The sequence below is a fragment of the Lathamus discolor genome, chromosome 5 (genome assembly GCF_037157495.1).
Source record: "Lathamus discolor isolate bLatDis1 chromosome 5, bLatDis1.hap1, whole genome shotgun sequence".
NCBI classification, from domain to species: Eukaryota; Metazoa; Chordata; class Aves; order Psittaciformes; family Psittacidae; genus Lathamus; species Lathamus discolor.
Window position 1 is genome coordinate 81,093,366 of NC_088888.1, and position 23,647 is coordinate 81,117,012.

Below are 23,647 nucleotides of genomic sequence, written 5' to 3' on the forward strand. Positions count from 1 at the left end.
GCCTTCCTCCTACAGCCTACGTTGTGTATCTGCAAAGCAGCATCTTCTCTAAAGCACTCGTGTCTGGGAATAGCAAGTCTTTACCTGAGAGAGGTTCCATTGAGGTTGCTGGGTTTGCTGCAATCCATACTTATTTTGTGGCGTGGCCATCTGTCCCACCATTCCACCTTGAGGTCCAACGACATTTTGAGGAAGTCCCATCACACCAGTTTGTGTAGTACCACTAAATCCATTGGGCATTCCCATTCCTACCATCACACCTGTGCTCTGTCCCATGACTGGCACCGATTGTCCCATCATGTTTCCCATCATCCCAGTTGCTGCAGGCACAGGGACTCCCATGGCTGGAAAGCCTTGAAAATGAGTTGGTGGTTGTGTGGTAAATGGCATAGAAGATGACCCCATGAACATACCTGCAGCAGAGAAGGGAAGATTTCAGCAAAAGCGTTTTGTGATGTTCTCCCTCATCACCTAAGTCCGAAGTGCACCACACTAATTCTAAAGGATAACTTTGTCAAGTTGTACATCAAAGCTGTTAATTTAGTTTCTGGTAAAAGCAAAAAATTGCTTAAAAACTCTCAAAAGTGACTTGTCACCATAGGTTAACTACCAAAAAGAGTCTGGCAAATTCCTTTGGTGAACCAGAAGCTTTTAATGGCGGTATTGGAGGTCTTTGCTTTCACACCAACAGAGCTGAAATCAAGATATGACCTCTGTCCTGATCCTGGCAGTCTCCTCTTTGCACAGCAGAGACTCACACCTCAAGCGATGAATTAGAGAGCAGAAGCTGAATTCACAAATCTTTCAGTAAAGTGTGTACTTGATAATTTGAACAGCTATAAATAAAATCTCACACTGCTTTGTTTTTCTTTAGCTTCTGTATTACATTTCAGTACCTTTCTCATTTTTATAATTGATAAAAATCTCTATTTTAATATAGGCAGCAGGTAGCCAACTGTAGTTTTACACTTGTAGCAGATAACTATTCTAGGTAAAACTCACAATAGGACCATGTAGAAAGCTTTGCAAAATTATTTACCCGGAGCACTTTGCTGCTGCATGGTTCCTGTGCCATACAGTGACAAGATGGAGTCTTTGGAGAGCTGTTTCTTGGCTGACTCTTCGGATTTTGTTGTTTGCTCAGTGAACAGATCAAGGTCCCCGGATGCCGCAGACAAGGTGGCAGCTGCTGGTTTAGTGGAAGTGCTCTGGGAAATAAAGGTCAAGACAGACTACTGAATGAAACATGCTAAAGGTGGGACATTAAATATTTACTACACAGCCTCACTCCTGAACCAGGTTAACCCCAGTTCATCTACAGAAGTTAACTTTAAGTAAATAAGGATTTAAAAGGATGTGGTATGACCAAAGAAGGAAATGCAATACATATGGTACAGAAGAAACATGAGACTGAATGGAGGTTACAAGGAAAACTAAATCCCCAACCAGCTCCAGTGTGTACACATGCAGATTATTAATTCCTGTTACTCCGATGTTTTTCATCATTGAGAAGCATAAATCATGAACTGTAGTTAGATTATGAAAAATAATTAGGAAATCACAAGGAGACTGCAATTCACATCTCATTAATCCTCATGTAGGCAGAATAGATTAAAGAGCTGAAACAGAAGATGAAGTGGTTTGAAATAAACTACTACAACAAGAAAGTATTTTTGGAGAAAGGGCAAAAGTAAAGTTTTGGTTGATTTACTTAAAGTAATAATATTTCTAAAATACATCATTTATAATTGGCTTGAAGTTCCTTAAGAACATTGTGCTTATTGAGAAAGCCTAATTATCTAGAGTCTTCAGTACAGGAAAGACATGGACCTGTTGGAGAAGTCCAGAGCAGGGCCACAAAAATTATCAGAGAGCTGGAGCACCTTTCCTGTGAGGAAAGGCTGAGAGAGCTGGGCTTGTTCAGCCTGGAGAAGAAACGGTTCTGGGGAGATCTCAGAGCAGCCTTTCAGTTCTTAACAGGGGCCTATAGGAAAGATGGGGAGGGACTTTTTAGCCGGGCCTGCTGTGATAAGATGAGGTGTAATGGTTTTAAAAAAGGGCAGATTCAGGCTGGATGTGAGAAAGGAATTCTTCACTGTGAGGGTGGTGAGACACTGGAATGGGTTGCCCAGAATGATGGTAAGACACACCATCCTAGCTAAGAATGACAGACCTTCACTCAGTTCCTATACAACGTTTGGCAACAAGAACCCTGTTGTAAGAGCTATAATTTAGCTATGCCCACTTTACACAACAAACACACATTGTACATGCAACATACGCATCACTAAACACAAAATGCCTTTCATCCTTTTTTCTACATAGTGGATAAATCTATATCATTTCTCTCCGTGAATACTGCACAACAGATAAATCTATAGGATATGCCTTTTATCTAGTTTTATAGTAGGAGCTGGTTAAGTCAAGTCTTTTTAAACCCCCTTTTCTTTACTAATGGGCAAAATTCTAGGAAAAAAGTTACTCCTTCACATGTTGCTCTTTACCAGTCCTTTATAAATTCAACAGCTTTTACTAGCATCCAGCTATACGGAAGAGCAGGAAGAAATATTCTAAGTGGTTTTGAAACCTGTAATAAAGACACATATCTGACAGCAAAGTGCATATGATTCTGAATGCTCAAGTGACATTTGAAAAAGGAAAAACAAACAGGTCTGTTTTCATTTTAAAATCATGTCTTGGCTATGTCAGTGGTTATAAATCCTCAGGTTTGCAGACATCACATTGTTTCAGTCTCATAATAAAACATTCAAACAGACATTTCTGTGCTCCAGAGTGCCATAAAACCATGTGCATTTAGCACTAAATGCTGCCTTTCAGGTTAAGCTGGAAAAGACAAGCAATCCTGTAAAAAATCAAGTCATACATTGCTTCTACAAATCAGTCTGAGGAACACCATTAAATTCTCTTCTTTTTCTATGTTCAGAAATCCCACTGTGCATCTCAGAAGCACCTACTCTGCAGAACATCATGGTAAATATCTCCTGAGTAAGAAAGCAAGCCACACTACTCCACATTTGGTCACCTCTTCTATTTTAATGCATTCTGTTAATAGATATTAAAACAAGTGCTACTCATCTCAACTTAAGAATTTGCCATAGATATCTACTCTAAATTTTCCAATTCCAAAGACAGGAACTCACTGTGGGGGTGCTCAACTGCAGAAATCCCCAGGAGGCTGAACCACCTGGGTGGCTTAAGGCATATTGGGAAGCTTGCTCTATCCATAGCTTCATGATTAAAAAGAAATGTGGTATAAGTCTCTAAAATCTTATCTAGCACATTGCACAAAGACAGCCCTCAGCAACAAGTAGGGGAAGGGAGAGTAAAGGTTAAGGAATAAAAGTTACAATCAAATCTGCTGAACAACATGGATATCCTTTGATCAACATGATCAAACAGAAAATATGCCAGTTCAATCAGAATTCCTTTCCATCATCATCCCTTCCATTTCATGTATTATGAAAACTACTGGATAAACAAGTACATATCACAGGTCCCAAACCATGAATTCAAGAATACAAACAGTTCTTTCCAGTTCAGCAGAGTGAAATACAAAGCCTTCTGCAAAATTAAGCTTCTGAATCACTTTAAAAGGGCCTCAGAGATGGGGAGATGAGCTGAGTACTCCTCCAAAGCCTCCCTCTCAGAAGCCACTCTGGGTAAGGAAGCCTGCACATGCATATTCTGATCTGTACCAGCCCTGTTCAACACCAACATTCTTTGAGGCTGACAGGTACTTTAAGACAGCTGTAGCTTTGAGGAGTTTCTTTGTGTCCCAAAGCTGCATTTCTCAGCTACTGCAGGCAATGGGGTTGCTTCCAAACTGTTATAGCTATAAGAGAGGGAACAGGCCAGGCACAGGCATTATGCTACCCTTCCTTGAGGAAAGACAGGCATACAAGTTCCAAGATGAGACAAAAGATCAGCACAGGTAGCTGTATTAGTTGTTCCTGAATATCCATTCTTGATATTGAGAAACTTGAGACCCCAAATCTTTAGCAGCTCTAAGACAGAAGCATCTGCTGTAGCCTCTCCTAAATATCAGCATCATAAAGGAGTAAGAAGTCTTGAAAAGTACAACTTAGAGCCCAATAACCTGAGAACATAAAGTATATTCAGCAATACCTATTAAAAAAGAACAAGACAAAACACTATAAATGAAAAGAAAACATGACTACCATCACCAGGGTAAGACGGAATCCAATTTAGCTGAATAACCAGGGAGAATCAGAAGGGAAGACCACACTACCTCCTAATGCTATAATATAACCAAGCAGTATAGATGTCTGAAGGGTTGAAAAAAATCTAGCCATTACTGCTTAAAGAGTTTCCAGCCGTAAGTGTGAGAAGTATGAACCCTTTCTGTGTGAATGAACAATTCCCTGAAGGAAAATATGCACGAGTGCACAGATTTACGCACACATGTAACTAAATAAATTTTACCTGAGCAGGAGGTGCAGCAGCTGCTGGTAAAGGATTAGAGATCATTGGACCAAAGATATCCAGGTCATCATTCAGCGTTGTGACAGCAGCAGTGCCTCCATTTGTAACAGATGCTTCAGCTGGACCATCTTAAACAGACAAGAGAATCACATTTAAAGTGAAAATTGTTAATATTTTAAAAGTATGAGAATAATTAAAGCTTCAGATATACACCAACAAACTAACATGGCAATATATTCCAAATTTTCAACACAACAGACTACAGATCGCCACCCTTTAATTTTAAAAAGAATCAAGAACATTAAAAAATAGTGGATACATATTTCAGAAAAAGTCACTTTCTCCTTTTACTAAACCATAGAAAGTTATTTTCCAGTGTCTTACACCCACAACAGTTATCTACCTGAGTGAAAAGATCAGTTTCAAGAGCAGAGGTCAATCACTGGAATACCAGCATTAACAATTTGGTGGTAACACGTGAAACATATGTCTTACTACACCGGAGAAACATGTAAGGCTGAAGGCAGATGTGAGACTTAGGCACTTTAATGTTTCTAGAGTCTACTGTGGAGTCTGATTAGTAAAGAGCATGGTTAAGATGCAGTATTTAATTAAAATTATAAGAAGCTTTCAACACTTACTTGAAATAATACAAAGCCATCTCTCACGTAACCACAGCATTCTTTCCCAATTAAAAAAAAATAAAGAAAAAAAGACAGAATACAACAATAGAGTAAATTTACTACTTAGAAAGAGGGGTTCTCTTTGCTCTTCTCTATTTTTTTAAAGAACACAAATAACTGGCAGCCTATAGTAAGATTTCTCTCCCTGCATGCCAAATACTGTAATTTTTCATTACTTTGTTACTGCACACTGCAGTTGGAGACTATCCTCCCCAGTAGCCCAGGATACTCACAATTTGGGACAACAGAGCAGAAACAGTAAGAAGCACCAGTCACTTCACTAGCCTAGAAATCACTTGACTGGGAAAATATCACAGAAGACCAACAAGATTTTTGCTGTTAACTCATATGGGATGGCACTGCATTTCGAGACAATCTGTTCAGAAGATCACACTCAGGGATGCCTTCTCATTTCTGTCTGCTTTCCAGATCCAGTGGAAGTTGGCCACCCTTTAGCTGCCTTGCATGAAAGTGTTTATTTTAAAAGTAAAGACTGTGACTGCCACATATTTGAAAACTTGACACAGAAGTCATGAACGTCAAAATCTGGCAATATGGAACACGTCAGGAGCTACCACCATCCGTGCCTATCTGTATTCAGGTCTTACAGTAGACATACTGAACTTGTGCCTTAGTATGTATAGGAAATGTAGTGCAGCTACAGCAGCCACGACTTCGAACTGACTTCAGCATATGTAAAATCCCCAGCCTATTTTTTAAACACTTACTCTACCTTTCTCATACAGGGAATTATGAAACAACCAAGCATAACGGTGCTGGTCTGCAATTCCTTCAGAGCTATATTCTTGCTTTGGTGACTACTACAGATACACAAATTATTTTATAGTCTAATTTAGTATCAAACATGAACATTAATAGCTTGGTATTTGCCAATTCTCAAATCCACTTCATGTCAAAGGGAACTTTAAACCAAATTGTGCATGCTAGCAATGGCAAGCAGACCCAATGACAAAGACCAAAATACACTGAAGACAGGGATATGAGAAGCACAAAGTGAGTGGCCTTCACAAGAAGCTGAACCTTAGCAAGTGTATTTATTACCAAAACTTCTGCCAAGTTCATGAGGATAACTGTCTGCAAGAAGTAAGAAAGACCAAACAACACAAAGGCAAAACAAGCATGGGAATAACTTGGCAATATTTGAATTTCAATGCTGAGTAAACAGTGAGCAGCTTCAACAATGACCATGGGGTAAAGTACTTACCTAAGCCCATTTCACTATCCTGTTGTGATTTGACTTTGCTGGAAGGACTGCCTTTCCAACAATTCTGCAAACTGAAGTTACAAACTCATCTATGATTATGACAAAGCTACCTATATCTTAGCACAAAGGTCTCCTCCTTCCCTAATTTCTGTTCTGGCAAATGGAAGTTAGTGGACAGAAAAACGACCATACGCATAATCTGCTCCACCATTTCATCCACACCAGTGTTTTTAGATGTGTGTAAATGTGCTGGCAATTTAAGTAACAAGCTTCTTTTGAACTCATTCTGCAGACAGGTAATTCCAAAAAGATCTCCCCAAAGGCTTGCTGTTTCAGCTAAATTCAGGAATAAACTGTGCATAGTATTCATGCAAAAGGATTGTCTGGAACTAATAATTTAATGTTCTAATTTTCTCAGTAAGGCACATGTATTAAAAAAGGTCTCTCTTGTCATATTCCGAAGTGGTTCAGTTTCGCTGAACATAAAAAAGTTTGACTAAAAATTTAAATGTACTCATTTACTAAACCAAGCATTTAATGAATTAAGAACATTCACAGGAAAACACATTTGCAAGAATAAAGTATGTTTCAAGTATTTAAAATGCTACTTATAAATTAAAACTATGAAAACCCAGGGTTTTGCTAGACTGCTCCAGTAAGAGTGTTATTTGGTAATGTACATACCTTTTATCTCTTACTGAATTTTACACTACAAAATAAATACACAGTCTCTATGAGTGCAGAAAACAGACATTTTCAATTACTGTTTACAACACAATTTTAAGCCTGAATGAGCAGTATTAACAGATGATCCCGTCTCACTGATTTCTCAAAAAATGTATTAGATAGAATATTTATACCTATTAAAAAGCAACTCTAAAAACACTCCCTCCTCCCCTGAAACAAAAAGATTCCATAAAGAACTAAATTTCAGAGTACAGAAGAAACCTAAGAACGTTTTCACTTCAGTTTATTACCTGTATCAATATTGGTATCTTTAAATACACATATGCATGCAGGCATTCAGAGACCTTTATTTCAACATAATAGTTCACACTTCTTATACAGAGATTACTGGTATGTGTGATTTCAATGAATCAGGTCATGGATTAGGAAGCACTTCCTCCTTTCCCTTCTCATTTTAAAGGATTTCCGCAATATAAGAAAGATACTCCATCGGAGTTCTGAGTTCTAAATCATTCTAAGCAAATTACTTTTCATTCAGCTTCTGCTGCCTACCATTAAAAACTGATTAGAAGAGGTGGCGTGTATTTGACAGAAGGAGACACGGCTGTAGTCTTTCCAAGGAACACGTGAAAATCAGATTAAGTTATACAGGCCTGTACGAATATTTTGAGAAGTTCATAGTTTCAACCATCCAGAATTGCTTTGAATCAAATAATTTCTTATCAACAGTACTTCCATTGCTTTTCTGGAAAATACATCCATAGCTAGGAATGAGATTTTAGATGTGGCAGCAGCCATTGCAATGAGAGCACAGGCAAGGCAGAACTTCCACGCTCAGTCAGACAATGTAACACGGAAAGTCAAAAGATGCTGTCCTTCACTTCAAACTCTTAGCTGTGGTTCCAAAACTTCTCTTCTTAAAATTTATGACAATATGACAGAAAACATCCAACGGCCGTCTGCCATACTGTTTAACAGCAGATGCTGCCTCTGAATTCAGATCAGGAAGTATTGTTTAATTTTTGATAGCAGAAACAAAAGCTATTTACTGGTATATTTAGTAAGTGAAAGGTTCCAGTGAAGTCTACCTTTACAGTGCTTTCCTGTATATATTTTATTAATGCCTGACATGACAATTTCCAATTCAGTGCTGGCTTTAGTTATAAAACCTTTCATATACACCATTAATCCTTAGTACCTTTATCTGTACTAACAGTGAGAATGACCAGCGGAAGAGCTTCAAAGGGACAGCAAAAGAAGAGAACACAAGAAAGAGGGTCTGCTCTTAGGCTTTGCATTGTGTTTCTGAAACTCATTTTCTATGGGGCAAACTATTCACAAGGAGTTTGTTACTAAGCTGCCATGTATTTTTATATATACAACCATTTTTGAGAGCCATACCAAGGACCTGCAATAGAGGGAGAATATGCATGTGATTGCCTATTATACCAAATTACTGGAAAGACAGAACTGAGAAATAGTTCACTACTGGGGCAAAGATACAAAACAATGTTTGCCCGTTTGAAATTATTGTTGGGCTATTTACTGCATTAATAAAGTTTTGTTTACTGATAAAACCTTTGCAGAAGTGAAAAAGCATTCATAGGGAGGCCAGTACAATATAATACTTCTTAAAATAGAATGTGGAAAGCCAGAAAGCTAACAATGCTGTATGCCTCAAGTGGTTGTAAAGGTTTTCATTTTGGGTAGATACGTTGCTTACCTAAGCATAATCTTAACATAGCAGCAATACTATAAACGTTAACATGTTTACAAGCTCAAGAAATGATTCCATGCAAACCTTGTGAGGTTCAAGAAGGAAAAGTGTAAGGTCCTGCAGATGGGCCAGGGCAGCCCTCTGTATGAGTACCAGATGGGGGATGAAGGGACTCAAAGCAACCCTGCAAAGGACTCAGGATACTGGTAGATGTAAAGCTGGACGTGACTGGACATGCACCAAAAGAAGCGTGACCAGCAGGTCAAGGGAGGTGATTTTTCACCTCTACTCTGCTCTGATGAGACCCCAGTTGGAGTACTGTGTCCAGCTCTGAGTCCACCAGCATAAGATGGATTTGGACCTGTTGAAGCAAGTCCAGAGGAGGGCCATGAAGCTGATGGGAGGGCTGGAGCACCTCTCCTGTGAAGACAGGCTGAGAGAGTTTGGCTCGTTCAGCCTGGAGAAGAGAAGGCTCAGGGAGACCTTATAGCAGCCTTCCGGTATCTGAAGTAGGCTTATAGAAATATGGGTACAAACTTTTTAGCAGGACCTGCAACAAAAGAACAAAGGGCAATGGTTTTAAACTAAAAGACAGTAGATTCAGACCAGGTATAAAGAAGAAATTTTTCACATTGCAGGTTGTGAGGTGCTAGAAGAAGTTGCCCAAAGAAGTTGTGGATGCCCATCCCTAGAAACATTCTAGGTCAGGTGAGGTTGGACAGGACTCTGAGCAACCCTGTCAAGTTGAAGATATCCCTGCTTACTGCAGCAGGGTTGGACTAGATGACCTTTCAAGGTCTCTTCCAACCCAAACTATTCTTTGATTCTATGAGTCTATGATCTATAGATGCATACACAATATTTATGTACTTCTAAATAAATCTTTATAATTTTTTAAATGCAGCTTTCCAACTTATGACCAACCATGCTGCTTTGGCACTTACCAAATAATACCAACAAACGTATATTTCTCAGTTATGCAACATCCAGCTGTATTTCATATCACGATTAAGCTCTCAAAATGTCACAGGATTCCTTCAGCAAATATTTCCCCCACACAAGCAGATAAGCAGCTTTTAGCATATCGCACTTCCCCTCCAACTACGCTGCATGAATGCCCCATACGTCACATTCAGTTAGCAGTAACAGTCTAGTAAATTTCTTATCTTCTGCTCATTCACTGTAACTTACTAACAATGGTTATTCCAGAATGTAAAATTGTCTATTTTATGAAGGGCACATCTGTTCCTGTTGTCTAGGGACAACATGGTAAAGGATGTAGAGTATGTAAAATGTACATTCTTTCTTTCTGATAATTCTGTAAGGTAATAGTTTAAAAATACTAATTTTTCATTTTTTTCTGTATGTTGAAATAATTTCCAAGTGATGCACCTTGACAAACAGAATGATCAAAAATTGCATGTGTAATATTTCAAGGAAAGATTGCCACAATCATACATAGCTATCATACAGTTTTTTTACAAGTATTTAAGAAATCTATTTACATCTACCTGGCCCAAGTGAAGAAAGCTACCTTGAAAGACAAAACCCCCAAAAGTAGCAGAAAGCACAAGATTAACACCAGAGAGATTAAAATACAGCACTGGTAATGGCCTAAGTGCTGAAGAACCATGGTTTACGCACTGTGACTTTCTAACTGAAAAATGTTTCCTATAATTCTCCTATTAAAAATTAATGTTATAAAAACCCATACTATTGATTTAAGAATCAATTTTAAGTCCCCACATTTTCAGTAGTGCACAATTTCACTGTGGACAAGAACCAAATTATTGAAGAGGTACTAAAAAAGCAGCTTCAGTTTTAGCCTACAGAAATAGGCTGTGATTTCTCACAGTGTGAGAAGAGACAGAAGGAATTTGGAGTTGCACAGCAAGAACACTGACACTAGTGCTTGTGGAGAACATAAGAATATTTAGCTTGTACATGTCCATTTCCCCACCTTTCTAAGTCTGGAGTACTGAACTAAAATCTACTCTGAATCAAAAGGCCAAAAGCCACGAAACCTGTTGGATCATCAGAAAGAGAACATCCAAATAGAATCTAAATAATAAACCCACTGAACAGGAATTCCAAGGAACCAAATGAATCTGTGTAAAAAATCTCAGATGAAACACAAACCTAACAGGAGAGTCACTGAGGATATTATGCCACTTCTGCTATTACAAGATTGAAAGATACAATTCGCCTAAGCATACTATCTTGAAAAATTTGATAATTGTAAAGAAAAAGAAGAACAATTTACATTGTATAACTACTATTTTCACTGAGTAAGTCCTATCTCACAGGATGTTTACCTTCTGCTAAGGTTACTATTAAAAACCCAACTGAGACATAATGAGCAATGATCCAAAGGTTAACCCCATAACCCAAAGCCAGCACTGAGGCTTACTCAAGAAAATACTTTGCAGGAAGCTGGGCTGTTTTGAAAGCCAAAATTATTCTAGCATGACTTGTGATCCATTAAAATTACTTAATCTGCCATCACAAGCAATTCTGACCTGCCCTAGTAAAAGCTACTGCTGCTCTTCATTTGCAGAAATGAAGTTGTAAGAGAATGAATCCTCATTATAAACACGTCAACTCAGTAAGAAGAATGAGCTATGCAATCATATCCATTTTAATATTGTTTGATATGACATATAAAACTTCTTAATTGGCAGTGCGCTGCTGCTGCAGCAAAAAAGGCAAAAGGGATTCTAGGCTGCCATCAGCAGGGGCATTACTAACTGAGATCAGATGTGATCATCCCACTCTCCTCAGCACGTGCCAAGCATAGGCCTGGAGTCTGTGTGCAGTTCTGGTCCCCACAATTTAAGACAGATTTCTTAATAGAAATCTAGATAGATTTCTCGACTGATTGACAGATAGATAGACAGACTGGAGAGCGTCCAAAGGAAGGCTGTGAAGATGGTCAAAGGGGTGGACAACCTGCCCTATGAGAAGAGACTGAAGAAATTAGGTCTTTTCTCCCTGGAGAAGAGAAGGCTAAGGGTGGAGCTCACCCTGGTATGCCAGCACTACACTATGAAGGGCAGCTACAAACGGGACAGAGGCTCTCTTCACAAGGAGACACATGGAGAAGACAAGGGCACAGGTACAAGTTGCCCCAGAAGAAGTTTCATCTTGACATAAAAAAAATAATTTACAGCAAGACCAACTACCTGAACAACCTCCCCTTGGATGTGGTAGAGTCTTCATCTCTGGAGGTTTCCAAGATGCAACTGGACGCTAGATATTCCCCTTCCCAAAAGTCGGGCTAGATGGTTTTTCAAGGTCCCTTCCAACCTGGGCTATTCTATCGTTTCTGATACATTGGGTTGAAATGATCCTTCTTTTAATACTATCTAAAGCAGTCTACTGCAAACATTAATTGAAAGACAACTCTCCAAATGAAATATGCAGGTCTGCTCTCATTAAACACATTTCTCATTTGCAGCTCAGTGGAATTCAAGTGCTACTAACTTATTACACTGCTTTTCAATTTGTTATTTAAAAGATCTTTAAACACTCCCTCCTCTAAAATTATAGGGTTTTAACATACAAATTATAAACTTTGCCCTTTGCATATCTCACTGAAGAAGCACAGCTGTTGAACGCCAATTATAAAACTCTTTCTACTGCACATTACATCTCAAGTTAGCCTATGCAATCCACGTTCATTATCATATTATAAAATTGTTACCAAGATTCTTTTCAAATCGTGACTAAAAGGGTACAGAAGCCTAGCAATCTCAAACCCACATATTGATTAAATGTTAGGTCTTAATTAGTTTGCTGGTCTGCTAAAGGAAAATAAAGGAGAATCAGCTTTTAATCAAGTCTGAATTACCTTTTTTAAAAATAGATTCATTCTACATCCATAATCTAATTTGTACTATGTTAAGAAAGACTTGCTTGCCCGTGGTAGCAGATTACTTGGAATAAGATATAGACCATAACACATACATAGCTGGTACAAAAACAGTATTTCACAACTACTCTAGGAAAACAACACGCATTTTGAATGATAGCGTGAATTCTAAAACAGAGAAAACATCTATTGTTTTGTTGCAATATTATTCATACCTTAAAATCAAAACTTAAAAAAAAGAACACTTTTTTTTTACAAAGTCAAGTTTTTAAAATAATTACATTTGAAAGACTTAGCCTGCTCTAATATCCTGTAGAAATTATGTAGAAATTAAAAAAAAACCCAACATTATATTGCTATAAATTGAATACTATCTAATATCCGCTCACAACTCTTAGAAAATTTTCCTAACACTGAAATAAAAAGACTGCAATATTTAATTCTTCCAGTTCCATTTTAAGATTCTATCAAATGGAAAAAAAACCCCACACTTACAGTAACACTAGATAAATGAAAGGTAGAGTTTATAACTGTGGCCTTCAACAAGCAAAGAAAAGGCATAAAAACCCCAAAAGTATAGCTAGATAGTGCAAATTAAATGATTCAGGTCCAAACAAATTCATTTGCAAGGCAAATAGACAGTTACCTGCCAGTCAGAAAACAAAAGGTATACTGGATAAAAATGAGATGGCCACAGTCAGAACACAACACCGAAATGCCCAATGCATTAAGTTTTACAAGGTACCAGTCAGCTGCAGCTAGTTTACTGTTCTTTTAACTAATACAGGAATTTTATGATATAAGGTATTTTAGATACACAGTTCAGATGACCTCAGCATTTTCAATAAAAAGTACACTTGTACCATAAATATTGAAATACCACAACCCATAAGCCCTTTGAAAATCACTTTGATAACTTCCCCTTCCCACAGGAGCTCATTACTCTCCTTAGCAAAACACAACTATTGATATACTCAGACCCCTATGGCATTTCCTTTATAGTTTCAAATTCATAGACTCAATCTTACGGTTTTCAAATTCACCTAACTATAAGTAAGCACAGAGAAAATAAAAGTATACCTGTTAAAATATAAAATGATGTATCTGCGTTTAATTTAAGAACAGATAATTATGTATTGCTTACCAAGTCCTAAAAGGTCAATAGTGGGTTCTGATGTCTTTTTTGGACTTGCTTTAGCTTCTGATTGCTGTTCCTCTTTCTTCTGTGGCTTTAAAAGAAACAAAACAAACACAAGTAACCTTTCTGAAAAAGAGAGGGCTTAAAAAAATCTCATTAAAGATGCTGCTCCTTTATCAGTATCAGAAGTAAAATCTCTTTACATATTTGTTTATCATAATGCCTTCGATTTGTAATGAAGTTGCAGTTATGGTCATAATGGACATTGCAGATGACTGTAAAAATATTAACCTTATACCTTCACTGGTACTTAATCAATTTTAAAATAAATCTAAGTTCCTGGATAGGTTAAAAATAAGCTGAAATCTCAAACTGAACCACTGCATACCATGCACTAGGCAAAAAGCTGTCTATAATTTGATTTATTGACTAATTTCAGCATCCAAATTATACAGTTCTGCAGGACTGAAAAACCTTAAATGTAAAAATCAGAAGCAGACTAATGACATTATTTAGCCTTCCTGAAAAGAGCACCTGCAGAACATGCAGACGTTTTAGACGCTAAGCACCAACGGACACAATCTGTGTTCATGATCTCTTTTCCTTTGTAAACCTGAAGGCAAATAACAGCATTCTCCTCCTTTGGAAAAGGGAACTCATAGTTGTTTCCTGCCTAGAAACTTCAAAATATAAGATGGCACTGACGTGAAATTTGATTATGAAAATGACTGCATAAATCTATTTACATTTGTTCTCATACCAATATCAAGCTGATCACCCATACTCATCAGAATATCAACTTTGAAAATTAATACAAACTGGTTTAATGTAGTGAAATGACAAATGCATTCTTTGCATACATTTAATATGCATTTACTCTACACTTACCACCAAAGCATGAGGTGGATTGGTTGACCAATGAGTACAGCCTTTAACTAGAACTGATTACTGAGTAACAGTGGTAGAGCACTGTCAGGCTGGGTGTTGGCCTGACACCAACCTGCTTCACCCCCATAATGCGGCTTTGTCAGAGTCACAGAGGCTCCCAAGGTTGCTGAAGTCATTACATCTTAGCATTTACTAAATGATTTACGAGAAGAACTTTACAGCTCAACACATGGGTATAAAGTAGTTCTTAATTGGGTAACCCTTTGCCTTCCTCTCTTGCAAACTGGTGATAACGAGTAATGAGCTTGGTGTTTGTAAAGAGCAGTCAGGAAACTCAAGAGTATTGAAAGATGGCCTAAGTGAACAGAAACCTGTCATAGTAGTAACACTACTGTTACATGAGCAAACCTCACCAAAAACCTCAAATGAACAGCTGCAATGAACTGAACTCCATTTTTCTAGGGGACAGGTATTTTCACACTCAAACTGATCCTCACCAATCTCTCGGAGAAATACTTGCTTCCTCTTCCAAAAGTAGTTATGTTGACTTTACATACCTTATACAAGACCAAAATTGTTTGGGAAGCTGCGTGCTGGAAAACTATTCCACGGATTCCCTGATTCTATGTTGCATTACAACTTTCATCTTAGAGTATGTGATCTGAACAACGGCACGCTAATTTCAACTGCTACCCAATACTGCAGAGAAAAAAAACCCTCCTATTTGGTATGAGAAAAAAATGTATGGTTTTTGAAAGTAGATCTTTGCATATCAAAATTGTTTTTAAAGTGACCATTCAAAATGACGTTTTCTACAACTTGCCACGCCTCAGTAAATATGCCATAAAACTTAAATTAACATCAGAATTAACAGTGAGTATTTCAGAACAGAATTTATTGTAAGAATTTGCACATTTGGTTCTTCTCCAACTCTGCAAGGAACACCCCAGGTCACAGAAGCTGTAAAATGAAGCATTTCTGACGTGTTTCTTGATTTCATGAAACTGACATTTTTGCTTAAACAGCTTAACAGTTCTGAATATAGAACAACTTCTTTAAACTGAAAAACAGAAGTGTTGGAACTATATTAAATGTGCAGATTTTCATCCCTCCAGATTAGATTTATGATAAGTACCTAAAAGCACAAGCTTGGAATAAATTAAAGTTTGACAGGGTTGGTTTAGAATGCAAACTTTTCATAGCAGCCAAAACACTTTTGCATATATTAGTAAGTAAACAGAGAATTCAAACAGTCCTCTCTTTTGTTTAGTATTTATTACTGCAGAAAATGGTCCAGCTGAAGACGGTATAAGGAAACCAATGCCTTACTAAATAAAGCATTCTGTAGTAGAGATCATACCATCTTTCTGGGTCTGAAGCAGATGACCTCCAGTGGTCCCTTCCAGCCTATATAATTTTGGCACAAACAAGGTGTTGAAACTTTCCAAAAAGAGCAGTGGCTCCCTGGAGCCACTGGAAAATTTTATTCCAAATCATAACAGGAAATTTGATGTTTAATTTCTTTTCTGGTAGTTTTGCTCCAGCAGGACTCATACATGACTAAGCTTTCTGTAGAGTGGTCTTTTGAGATGTTAAAGCTAAACACTGCACAGAGTGAGCACAGAAGCATGCAACAGGAAAAAATCCCACTTAACAAGAAAGTGACATTTCTTAAACATAATGTTTAATTAAGTGTTGTGCTTTATCTAAAAATTAATGCATTTTGTAGAGGTACAATATAGCATGACAAATGCTTGGGAATTCAGCAGCACTAAGATTCATCTCAGTTGCTATTACCAGGTCTGCTTGACTCCCACAGCAATTATTTTTAAGTACTGACACCAGTACTAGATAAACTATTCTTTGTCAAGTCCTTTGGAAAAAGGCTGCATAAAAATAGGAGACTAAGCAGCATTAAATAACCTGAAAATAGCATTAAAAATCTGCTATGAAAAAACAAGTAGGAGGAAACAGGTACACAATTTTGTGCAATTATTTTTAAGTGAAGCCTTCAAGGTTACTTGGGACTACTATTTTTTTTACAACATTCAGGGTTGACACAGCAACATATGTAGTTTTATTAAGTGAAGTACATAGTTACAGCAATTCCTAGATATATTTACTTTGGGTCATTTATTAAGAGCTTCTCATTCAAAATCATTATTATGGTACTAGCACATGCCTCTGAGACACTGTCCTCGTAAGCAGCAGAGCATCAAAGTGTCTTTGATATGCAGGCCTTACATTTCCATTTTTTCACACAAATGTTCACTACGCTGTTCTTCAAGGTTATTCTCAGGTTGGAATACCTAGTGAAAGCAAGCAATGTCCTCTGCCTTAAATTACTCTGAGATTACTGAAAAACAGTTTATTTGCAAATATCACTGAAAGAGACTGAAGCTAGAACAAGCTTCCAGGGATTCGATTCTTTTGTATCCTCTACATGATCAGCTTATTATGTAGCATGACTTGGAATTTTCTGCCTTAAGTAAAACTGATCCCCTGTTTTGAGAAGAGACACAATAACCCAAGTTATTCCTTGTTCAGCAGGTATTAGGTACTTCCTTCAACTTAAGGAGGCAAATAAAGAATTAATCTTGCAAACTTTTACAAATATTTTCACTGATGAAGCACATGTCTTAAGTACAGAAGCAGGGACCCACTCATTATTCAGATCCAGCATGGACATCATAAATTTCTGCAATCATGTAGATGATTACATCTAATTCCTTCATGCTGTACATCTACGATATAGCAAAAATGTAAGTGACAGCATGGTACTAATACCTTATCCATAAGTAGTCCTTAGGTAACAAGATTAAACATCTTTAAATATCTGAAAAGCAAATATTTTAAAACAGTTAGGAACTTTCCATAACTTTGCCTCTAACAAAATGAACGGTTGAGAAATTATGTCTATAGGTAAGGAGCAGCATCTCTTTCCTATCCAAATAAAATATACAGAAATTAATATTTGATTCTTCACTTAATTTCTGCACATTTCCACCATCACAAACACAATTCAGAAGCAGACAACTGTGTTCAGGCCACCTGTAACTTACTGCAAGTTTAAAGCAAGGCAGTGCGTAAAACTGCTAAAGCATATTTTTAAGTAATGTAAGTTTCTTAGACTCACATTGAGCTGATGCCTTCATTTGTGAGAGCTGCACTACCAGTGTGCTTCCAATTCACAGAGATACTGGCTATGATTTAATCAATCTTGTTCATTTTCCTACCCTTTAATCTCTTTTAAATTTCTAGTCCATCAGGTTCTGGAAGAAAAGTTAAAAGAATTGTACTGACGTTTTGAGTTTTATTTTGCTTAAATTCTAATTCCTTAAAGATCAAATGAACATTATTGTAGAAAGCTTCCCAGTTTACATAAAATGAGAAAATCTTCTATTCCATCATGAAAGGTAACACACCAGTGTTTTGGCTATTGCCGAGTAGTGCTTACACAGCCTCAAGGCTTTCTTGTTTTCCCTGCTCTGCCTTTGCAGCAGGTAGGCTGGAGGTGAGTATGAAGTTGGGAGGATACGCAGCTGAGGCAGCTGACCTGAACTGACCAAAGGGATGTTCAATACCGTATGATGTTGTGCACTCTGAACTTTGCACCATCAACAGATGCCATACTGATGTAATGCATTTGATAACTGTATCATTTTAGCTTTGTTAGTTTTGCACAACTATACTGCTTTTTTGCTAATTAAAGTCAACCTCTAAGCACCTCATTTAATAAACTCAAGGACTGTACATGCACAAACATATATATATACACATACAGTAGTATTTCCACCACTGTTGGTCTGTTTTCTTCATAGCCACCTTCTCTTCCCTTTCTCTAGTGTTCTATAGATTTTGCCAAGCAGATAGAAGGGGGACATTAGTCAAGTGAATCAAACTATATATGGAACTTGCCATACAAACCACAGTGAATTCCCATGTTCTGTTTTCCCACTGAAGCTTAGTGTGCACAAGTCTCAAAGCCCTGAATCTGAGTGTTACAGTTTTGCAGTCAACCCATCCAAAGATAAACTCCCACTCCCTGGAACGGGCAACTACGTTTTCTCACAGACAGCAAGTCTGCAGCAGATGGGATAGCGAAGCACATTAAGTAACCCCTGAAGCGTAAGCCGCATACTGCAGGAAGTCCAGTGTCTCAGTCAGGCATTTCATAAGATTTTGTTCAGCCAGCTATTTTTGGAGATAATCATTAAATGAGTAATTCATTCTGCCTGAGAGAAAAAAATAATGAAAGCACTGCTAAATCAACACTCCTTCTTCCTCTGGGCAATGATTACAGTACAGCACATGCAAAGTTGTCAGCAAGGGATATGGTTATTTCATGAGGAAGCCAAAAAGGAGGGTCAGTACCACTATGACTGACAGTTACTCACCTATTAAATTCATATACATAGCAGAATGCTATGAGGTCTATTGCTAATGCTACCAATGGTCCCTTTCTGCAAAACAAGAGCTTCTCCTTTCCCAGCTCTCAGCACCATGCCCATGAAGTAGCATGTCTGGCTACTTCTACTGGTGTAGAAGGGTAGGTAGGAGAAGACAAGAGGGAAGTGGAAAGCTTTACACCAGCTTGCCTGGTTGACAGAATAGACAACAACATGAGGTCTCAGAAGTGTTAAGAGTCTGAAGGAGAAAAAAAAAAAGAATATTCAGCAGCAGTATCTAGCATCAACTACGCTGCTCTTTTTTTCTTATAGCAAACTAGGAAAACAAACTAAATCTGCAAAATTATTATGGACACCACGATCCTTTAAAAACATTTTTTAATACGACCATACACTCCAGAGCATATGATCAGTCTAAATTCTGCATTTGTGAGCTACTCTTCTGCACATGCCTATTTACCAGATGACGCTCCTCTGACAGAGGCAGCTGAAGGCATTTTGCACTGGAATTGGCAATGGTGAAACAAACTTGGTTCGAAAGTGCCAGCACACATGAAAATACTGTGTTTATTTTTCACTGTAAATGAGTGACTTCGGGGAAAAAAGAATAACATTAGGTAATTCAAGTTTCCATTTTCTGCTTCTGTAACCTTATGCCAATTATCTTCACATGTACAAAATTTAAGGGTTTAACAGTTCTAAAAGACATACGACACCCAATAGAAATGTAACTCACACGCCCAGTACTTTACAAACAAGTGGAACTTTTGCCAAATTCACTAGTACGAAATATTAATATGAATAATTTACAAGGTTTCATCACCACCATTTAGGATTAACATTGACATTATTCTCATTCACATTACTCAAGAGCATTGCAAGAGACAGCGTACACGGTGCAACTTGTAAGCCACAGGACTAACAGCTCTGAAGGAGAAAAACTCTCCAGTCAGAGCAGTCATATGTTTACAGAGAACATCCCTCCTACTCTGAAGCAAAATATCAGCCACTGTCAAAAATCTGATTTATCAGCTGTCCGGTCCAGTTATCTGCTCCTATTTTCTTTCATACTTCAATATTACACAGAAAAAAATATTTCTCTGCACATTTTCCTCCATTTTCTACTTCAATGAAAAATTAATATAAATCTAGAATTCAGTCTGTTTCATACACAGCTGACTACCCGTGCATTCCTTATTTCTATACCCAATCTTAACTACAAGAAACTATATGAAAGCTGAAGATCCATCAAATAATTTAGTAAAAAGCACTTCCATCTTAAAGTAATTTCCAGTTTACTCACTAAAGCTCACAGATGCTTCTATGGTTACTGAACAAAAGTCTTCCTTTGCTCTTATTAGGTAGGAATTGCATGGCTTGTGCATAAGTAATTGGATTCCTTCCCTCTTCATTACCTGCTTGCAATAAAACTTGCAAGACAGCATAAACATTTGAAAATTCCCATAAGAGAAAATAATGTTAGTAATTTACTATAAGATTGCAACAGGTTTGTAGATATGATTTTTCCTGACAGCTCATATACTTCTACTACACAAGTTAGTTTAAACTGTATCTATTTAAAGCATTGTTCACGTGGGTATCCTACAGCTTTTAAAGAATGTTTTTACAGCTTTTGTATCTGACATATAAATAAGTAAAAAAATAAGTAAAAACTAATCTTTTCATAATATTGAATTTAAATCACTATAAAGATGAAACATGATATTCCGTTTACTCTCATATAAGATACCAGCATTTTTTTTAAGAAACTTTGGAATCAAACTAACTGTTCAAAACTTAGGATACTTTTAGCAAGTGATGAACTTTTATTCTGCCTAACTAGCAAAAAAGCCAGGCAACAAATATACTATATTGAATCAGCAGATACACTACAGTGGTATCATGAAGTTGTACAGACTACAGCAACTCTGCAAGCATATTCTGATGGATCCCTAATCCAGAAAAAAAATGTATGTCAGTCAAATAAAAAACCCAAACCTGCCACCTAGTTATGAAATAGTTATAATACAGAATTACCGCTTATTTATAAGACTAGAATTACCTCAAACAAACATCTAACCCAAGGGGAAAAGTTTATTATTAAAGTGCATGGCAATTATTCCAATGAACTGCTCTCAGACACTGAACTACTCATGCTGATGTAGGCAAGCTAATTTAAACCACTTATACCAAGCAAACGAACAAACCTGAACTGCCTTATTTTTTTATTTATTGTTGTTTTTAAAAAGGATTCTGTACATATGAAGGTCATTTAGATGAAACACATGCCCGAAGGAAAACATTTTCAAGTACCCCTGATCTCCATTTCTACTTTAAAACCCTGAGTATACGGATTTCATTGCAGTTTCGCAGATAGGATACTTGTATAAGATTATGTAAAATGTGTTGTATCTCTAATCATGTGAATTAAAAACTTCATAGTAAAACTAACAGACAGCTGCACTGTAATCTTATTCCATTAATATGGTTTTATCTGGGTCTAGGCTAATATGCCAGTAATTTATGTGGAAAGTGGATTAAGACTATTCTTTTATTACTAGTTATTGATCACCCTGTACTACCATTTTACTTTAACCGAATTTAAAACGCTAGCTCAGATCTCATTTACTTCAAGCAATGTATTCCAAGAAGGATTAAAACATTTCATGTCTCGTAAATAGCTGAAAGGAGCAGTTTAGCTCCTTTCTAATGCATCAGACAATCTCAGAGGCCCTTCTACCTTGCTCAAAAGAAGGCATGCAACTGTAGAAGCTCAGTTTTTTAAAATGAAGCTGTCTTTATACATACTGCTGGGACTATGGCAAAATATCAAAGATTAAATCTTTCTCTTTAAAGCCTTACATTCATGTATGAAATTTATATAATCACAACCATATATGAAATACTAGTTGTATGCATTCATTTTCAAATATGTTCTTAAAGCTGACAAGTTCAGAATAGGGTCTGAGAAAAGAAGGCAAGGCCCTTCTCCTAAGTTTGTTACTTGAAGAAAAGTACCAGAAGACTGCCAGAAGATTGCTAGGTAACAGTCACAACAAGAAGTAGGAACCTGAAGCTGAGCTAGAGATGGCAAAATTGCAGAGAAGGACAGGCACACAGTCTGAGTGCAAAGGAACCAATTTTTTCTAGGGATTCTGGGGGGCAAGGATTTGAGCAGAGTTTGCTGCAGCTCTAAATCTTGAAATGATCAGCCCAGAAGCAAGGACCTGTTTACAAGGACACAAAAGCAGAGGGAAAAACTGTTCGTCAACCTTTTCACTATTTTGTGTTGTCATGGAATTCGATTTAGATAAAACTCAAGTATGCTACTTTTAATACAATAAACCCTGGGGTTTAAATCCTTTAGAAGAAATCATTATTAAGTAGAACATCTAGACAGATCCATCTTAAAGCTGTAGCTGATCCTGCGTCCCATTACGACATCTACACATCAGATTAAGTTCAAAGTGTTTTAATGTGTCTCAGTTTGCAAGCTGTGAAATACAATACACATGGTTTGTACTTTCATAAGCTGTTTTAAATACATGTTCAGTTTTAGAACCATATATTATGGTCATATGAACTCAGCTTACACATTTTTCCTCCATTTCTATAGAGCTCATTAGTCTGGGCAAGATTACAATAATGCAGCTATATTAGTTCCAGTTCCTCATCAAACTGTTTTCTTTTATAACTTTCCTTCTAAAACCCTTCCAATACATAATACAGTATCAGTGTATACATCAGAACTAAGGTATGTATTTATAATTCCTTCTTCATATATCTCATATATATGAAAATGGGTCGTTTCAAACATGGCAACAGACTGACCTCACAGCGAAAAAAACAATCCTCCCTATCATTCTGCCTCTGACACTTGCAGTCTTTGTGTTTTAATCACATACTCCTTACAGCATTGCACTTAACATTGTTTCACGTAAACCACCTCTAAATTAGGACTTTTTCTAATAGAGTTCCGCTTCTTAAGAGTGTCGTACTGATAGTCTGTACTGGCATCTGTTCTATCATTTTGGCAAGCAGTACAATACGAACACTTTATGAAGTCTAAGCATACTATGTCTAGAGAGACGCATTTAAAAAAAAAAGCCTCTCAATAAGCTCCATGGAAATTCAATCCTGTCACTGCAGCTAATCACACTGAAATAACCAGAATTAACCCCAGAGGTTAGTTTTTCTTACTTCTGTATCAGCTTGTTGCTTTTCTTTTGCTACTATAGAAGTTAGGAGTGAATTGCGGAGAACTTTATCATATACACGTATACAATTCCGTTTCACAAATGCAGAACTTACAGGGAGAATGTTTAATAAACACACAACATTAGTTCATGTCGACGACCATTAGCTGTATTTTCTTCTGCTAGTCAGGTTTTTGTCCCCTCAGTTTTCTTCTCATTTCAAAGTTAACCACTTCGAAACAATTACTTTAGAAGCTAATTAATTTCAACCCACCACATGCAATTCCAAAAAGGATTTCCCTTTACTTGAGTAAACTCCATTTTCTTTGTCTTCACCCTCCGTATCATCATAATCTTTAACACCAACTA

The 23,647-nt window shown here is 37.2% G+C and overlaps 1 protein-coding gene across 5 annotated transcripts in view; it reads right to left on the reverse strand.

Moving 5' to 3' along the window:
* The window catches only part of SMAP1 (small ArfGAP 1), a 77,879-nt gene that overhangs the window by 3,269 nt on the left and 50,963 nt on the right, over positions 1 to 23,647 (reverse strand). For all 5 annotated transcript variants that reach the window (XM_065681438.1, XM_065681437.1, XM_065681440.1 and 2 more), the window contains 4 exons: positions 13,792 to 13,876; positions 4,465 to 4,592; positions 1,040 to 1,208; positions 85 to 413 (listed from right to left, as the gene is read on the reverse strand). In XM_065681438.1, coding sequence (XP_065537510.1) covers positions 85 to 413; positions 1,040 to 1,208; positions 4,465 to 4,592; positions 13,792 to 13,876 — 711 coding nt within the window. The remainder of the gene's footprint in view (positions 1 to 84; positions 414 to 1,039; positions 1,209 to 4,464; positions 4,593 to 13,791; positions 13,877 to 23,647) is intronic.